Genomic DNA, 6000 nt, shown 5'->3' with positions numbered 1-6000 from the left:
CCTGATGAGGTAAGACACCGGGCGGCGACGCGCATAAAGAGAGCACGCCGCAGTGTATCCATGAGCTGACACAGCGCGGACTGGAGACACCAGACTTCAGAGCTCCATACTGTAGGGACCGTGAGTAGCCCGTGTTACTGAGCGCAATAGAGGTAATATGCGCTCAGGCACCCGGGCATTACAGGCAGTATACCAAGAAATAGGTGGCTTGTGATGCTAATTGTGTTTACATGGGCTAAAGCAATTGGGGTTATGTGCAATATAAGATTATAGTATCTGATTAGCACAGGGATATGTGCACTACTTATTACAGAAGTGCAATATCTTTCTTTGTTTACATTTTATCATATGTTTACATGGGCTATGTGCAATCTTTAATAATCTATAACATAATCCCATTCCACGGTATACCCCTAGGTATTTTGGGTCAACTAGAAGTGACCTCACAAACAGGCTGTGAAACAGCAGACGACCTGGTGCCATTAATTCTCTCCTGAGGACACTGACGGTATAGTGGTGGTGGTCTGTTTGGAGCATTTAAGGCACTTTACTTTGCTTATTATTTCACACATTTAGGGAGCACATTTTTCCTTTTTTTTTTGTGGTGATTTTAAATGAATCTAATAAATAGTAAATTTTAGGCACTTCTTTATCTTTATATTCTTTTTGATTTGCCAAGAAGTAACTCTACTAGGCTCAGGATTAGCCTTACAATATCCTATATTTTGCTATTGTAGTGCATGGAGCAGGGCAGATTATAAATCTGGTTCTGAAAACATTTCTTACTTCAATACTCCACTTTGTATGTTGCCCCCTCTGTGACTTTTGGTTAATGCTGTCCACAGTCAGGACTTTGTTTGCCAGACCCCCCTTGAACATTTATTGAGTCAGACAACATAACGTGTCTTTTTATATATTTTTTTAACTAAACTATGTAACAATTTTAGACAGAAGCCTATTTTTTAATATTCAAGGACTCTATAGTGATAGGGTCTGTTCCTCAGGACTGGTGCATAGCAAATGTTGTGCCAATATTCAAAACGTGACCCCGGGAATTATAGGTCTGTTAGTTTAACCGCTGTATGTAAACTGTTTGAGGGTTTTCTAAGAGATGCTGTTTTGGAATATCTTGATAAAAATAAACGTATGACTCCATATCAGCATGGCTTTATGAGGGATCGGTCCTCTCAAACTAAGCTGATCAGCTTTTATGAGGAGGTGAGCTCCAGACTGGACCAGGGGGAATTGCTGGATGTCGTATATCTGGATTTTTCCAAAGCATTTGAAACGGTTCCACATAAAAGATTGGTGCATAAAATGAGAATGATGGGGCTGGAGGAGAATGTGTGTAAGTGGGTAAGTAACTGGCTCAGTGATAGGAAACAGAGGGTGGTTATTAATGATACTTATGTTGTTTGGGTGACTGTTACTAGTGGGTCAGTTTTGGGTCCTATTCTTTAATATACTGTACAGTGGGGCAAAAAAGTATTTAGTCAGCCACCAATTGTGCAAGTTCTCCCACTTAAAAAAAAGATGACATAGGCCTGTAATTTTCATCATAGGTATACCCTTAACTAGGAGATACATGAGGGGAAAAAAAAAAATCTATAAAATCACTGATTTTTAAAGAATTTATTTGCAAATTATCATGGAAAATAAGTATTTGGTCAATAACAAAAGTTCATCAATACTTTGTTATATACCCTTTGTTGGCAATGACCGAGGTCAAACGTTTTCTGTAAGGCTAGGGTCAAACTACGGAGATTCCGAGTGCGGCCAGCACTGACTGAATCAGTCGGGGCTAGGACCGCGCGGACACTGCAGTCTCCAATAGACGGCAATGTGTTCCACGCGGATTTCCGCCTGGAGAAAGAGCAACACCATTCTACAGGCGAAAATTTCCAAGCGGATTTTCCGTTCACAAATTCCGCTTCACAAATTCCGAAGTGTGAATTTGTGAACGGAAAACCATTCACTACACTATACATTTTAGCAAGCGGAATTTCCGCCTGCAATTTCAAAGCAATTTCTATCCCCCAATGTTCGGCTCCCTGGTACAGTACATCACATCGCTCAGCAGAGGATCTTCTTTTGGAAGCTCCCCAAAGTCACCCGGAACGGACGCGAGAACCAAAGAGAAACATACCTTGCAGCAGAGCCACGTGCAACAGCGATAGGAAAACAGGTATCACGGACATCAGCACATGCAAGTGTTGATTAGAGTAGCTGTCGCTCCGTACTGAGTGTTTATGACTGTGGACATGTGCAATTTGAAGTACAATATACAGGTCTACTATTGTTCATTTGCTTTTTTGTTGTATTGAATACAGAGTCTCTTTTCATCTATATTTTATGACCACATGATCCCTTCGGATATTAAGTGGATTTTTGGCTACATAGTTGTTATAGCGCCAATACACACATATATATATATTTTTGTAGATCTCTAGGACTGTATCTATAACAAGGGGGCATCATCTGCGTCTAGAAGAAAGAAGGTTTATACACCAGCAGAGATGGGGTTTCTTTACTGTAAGAGCAGTGAGGCTGCGGAACTTCTGCCAGAGGAAGTGGTCATGGTGAGCTTAATAAGAGTTCAAAAAAGGGGCCTAGATTCATTTCTGGAGAATATAATGACATTAAAGGTTATGTATTGGGACAGAATATTGATCCAGGGATTTGGAGTCTGAAATTAATTTTTCTCCCTGGTATGAGGCAATTGGCATCAGCCGAATGTTTTTTTTTTTCCTCTGGATCAACACAGTAGAGATATAGGTTAATCTTTATGGACTCCGGTCTTTTTTCAACCTCAAACTATGATACTAAGAAGGGCTCCAAGTGGCCTTCACTTTTATACCCTGTGAATTATATTGTGCCACTTCAGAGTCTGTAGCCATAAATCTTCAATTCACTGTAATGGGACTGCCAATTTAGTGATTGTTTCATTCCCTTACATTACATTCTGGAACTGTGTTTTCCGGAATTACAAGCAGATGCAATTCCAGAAAGTTTACAGCATCACCAGAGTTGTGGCAATGTCCAGTAGGACAAATGATACCTATATTTATCTGGTGTCTGTAACACTATCACTGGGAGTGCAGCCCGATTATAACACAACATTTCTAGTGAATGCACACATTTTATTTCTAATAATGAATTTACCTCATGTAAACCTTCATGTGCACAGAAAGTCACAGATGTCTGCTTAGCTTGGTCAAAAGCTGCAGTAATGTAAGTCACCAAAGAGATAACCAGGCACACATTGTAGAATTATTGCATTCTCCAGTTTCTTTTATTTTAGAAAAAGTAAAAGCAATTTCTGAAAGATTTGAAAACAGAATATCAATTAAAATGTTACATCCTCTGTACAGGTTTGATTCCCAGAATATCGAATCCTTTAGCCATAACAGAGGCAGTAGCATCACACAGCAGCATTCTGCCCATGTTCACCTTGATCACTTGACCTGCAGAATTAAAGAACACAATGGTAAACCCAAAAATCGGTACTTAGAGGGAGTCACCTAATAACCAGACCCCCGAAAAATAATCAAATGCTTATATTTTTGCCTGTTATTACTTTCTAGCGGCTCTCAATGATTAAAAATTGGTTTCCCCACCTAGACAACCCCACCTCAAATCATGGAACTCTCCGCCACCCAGCAAACATATTGATCAGGAGAAATCTAATATTAAATGATGGAGAAAGTTCTGTCAAATAGTGGGGACTCTAAATAGAATTGGGGGTGAAAGAAGACTCCTGATATGACAAACAGTTTAGTTTGAAACTATTTTAAAAAATCCAGTGCTACCTGGAAATTATCAAAAGGGAAACTGTCATCGTTGCCATGATGCCTAAACCAAGAGCCATTGGGGTGGGCTCCTTTGACTTCTCCCTGCCCCACCAGCCTTTATTGATCATTCTCTTACTCTGTTTGATGCACCTCTTCCTATACCCAGTCAAGTTCGATAAAGAAGGTAGAAGCTTTATTTTTAACAGCATACAAAATTACTCAGGTCTTGGGATTTCCCAGGTTGCAGTGCGTGGAGACCTGACATTACTAGTCAGATGATCAGAGGGAGCCTGTCCCCATGTTAGAAAACACTATTTCAATGGGTGTGGTGGCTGATGTGTGGGAGGAAGGAAAGTGGCCTCATACTTGCAAGAATGGAACTATGGGATGTAGTTTAGAGAACAAAATCATACAGGAAATACACAGGTTTTGGCAGGTATGTTCTAAAATCACCTTATAGAGGATAACCCCTTTAATATAAAATCCCCAGAAAAAACCTTTTAAAGGGCAACTCTCATCACTAATGCTGCCCGAACCACGCATTATCGAGGTGTGCCCAAGCAGCTTCTACCTGCCCCTGGACTGGTGCATCTCTTCCTATACCCAGAGTATGAGAGTTAATAATGGCTGGTGCCTTATGGGGAAGCCTCAAGGGATCCCTTCATTCAGGCAGTATGAGAGTGATGACAGGTTTTAGGTTGCTTGTAGGGTTTTAGGTTGAATTCGATGGACTCTTGTCTTTTTTTCAACCTTACAAACTATGTTGCCATGTTCCCTTTAAAAAGGTTTTTAATTCTGGGGACTTCCCATCAAATCCTTTCTTTAAATCAGTAGTGTGGAATGACAAAGCGATGTCCTCATTTTTCCCAATAACAGTGTGCACTTACCTGTTTGTCTGTCCTTTTCCACGCAGTAGCAGTTATCATAGAACTCTGTAAAGGTGGTAGCCAATTCATAAAGGTAATCACACAGTGTGTGTAACAAGAGGTCGTCCAAGATCTTCTGCAAAATCTCAGGGAAACGGAGGATGCATTTGCCAAGTTTCCACTCCTTCTCATGCTGTAAACTTATCTCTGTTTCCCGAGATGTTTTTCGCAGTTGTTCATCACTGATATTTGCCAACCTTGCAATGGACCTAATAGAAAAAAAGCATAATAAATATATAATGCATTTTCTGTCCTTATAGTTAAATGGATTGGATTAACCCCTTAAGGACTCAGCAAATTTTATATTTAAGTTTTTAGTTTTTTCCTCCACACCTTCTAAAAAACATAACTCTTATATTTTCATCCACAGACAAGTATGAGGGCTTGTTTTTTTGTGCAAACAGTTGTCCTTTGTAATGAGATCACTCATTTTACCATAAAATGTATGGCGCAACGAAAAAGGAGATTTTTTTGTACTCACCGTAAAATCTCTTTCTCTTAGCATTCATTGGGGGACACCTATACTGATGGGTATATGCTCTTGCCACTAAGAGGCGCTGACGCTAGGAAAAAAAAAGTCGGCTCCTCCCTGATAGGATATACCCGTCCACTGGAAGTGAGGTAATCAGTTTTGTCACAAAGCAGTAGGAGAAGCCAACAAAGAAACATGTCCGAAGGACTGTAGAAAAGAATCCAGGATAAAAAAAATTAAAAAATCAAGAACCGGAAAAGATTAGCCAGACAAAAAATATGAAGAATTGGGTGGGTGCGGTATCCCCCAATGAAGGCTACGAGAAAGAGATTTTACGGTGAGGACAAAAAAATTAATAAATCTCCTTTTCTAGGTCGTTCTTCATTGAGGGACACTTATACTGATTGGATGTACAAAAGCAGTCCCTGGGGTGGGAAAGAAAGACCACCAGAGGAAGGGAATTAGTCCGAAAACTTAACCACAGACTCCATAAGGCTCACGGACGAGACCCTGGGTCAAAAGGCAACAGAGGCCTGGAACTACGGGTCCGGCAGTTCCTGGCAGTCATGGAGATGGATTAGGATGCCAAAGGAAGGGACCGTCCTCCAAACCAATAAGCCACATAGAGAGATAAGAAAGGGGCACTTTGGACACCCGATGGGCCGTAACAAACCTGGAAGGAGGTAGCAAACCAATGCCAAGAAGCACAGAACCAGCCAGAGGGAAGCCAGAGGGAAAGCCCGGCTGATAAACAATAAAGGAAAAGGGAACGACCAGAGAGCCCCATACATAGAACCAACCGAAACAAGAG

The 6000-nt window shown here is 40.8% G+C and overlaps 1 protein-coding gene across 2 annotated transcripts in view; it reads right to left on the bottom strand.

Moving 5' to 3' along the window:
* Positions 1 to 3270: 3270 nt before the first annotated feature.
* RARS1 (arginyl-tRNA synthetase 1) overlaps positions 3271 to 6000 on the bottom strand; it is a 49449-nt gene continuing 46719 nt past the window's right edge. For both annotated transcript variants that reach the window (XM_056516488.1, XM_056516489.1), the window contains exons 14-15: positions 4679 to 4926; positions 3271 to 3464 (exon numbers count right to left, since the gene is read on the bottom strand). In XM_056516488.1, the coding sequence (XP_056372463.1) occupies positions 3355 to 3464; positions 4679 to 4926 (358 nt within the window). In that variant the 3' untranslated portion in view covers positions 3271 to 3354. The remainder of the gene's footprint in view (positions 3465 to 4678; positions 4927 to 6000) is intronic.

Source organism: Hyla sarda, chromosome 4 (genome assembly GCF_029499605.1).
Source record: "Hyla sarda isolate aHylSar1 chromosome 4, aHylSar1.hap1, whole genome shotgun sequence".
Classification (NCBI taxonomy): domain Eukaryota; kingdom Metazoa; phylum Chordata; class Amphibia; order Anura; family Hylidae; genus Hyla; species Hyla sarda.
Note: the sequence above shows the minus strand (reverse complement) of the source record. Positions and strands in the feature narration are given on the sequence as shown.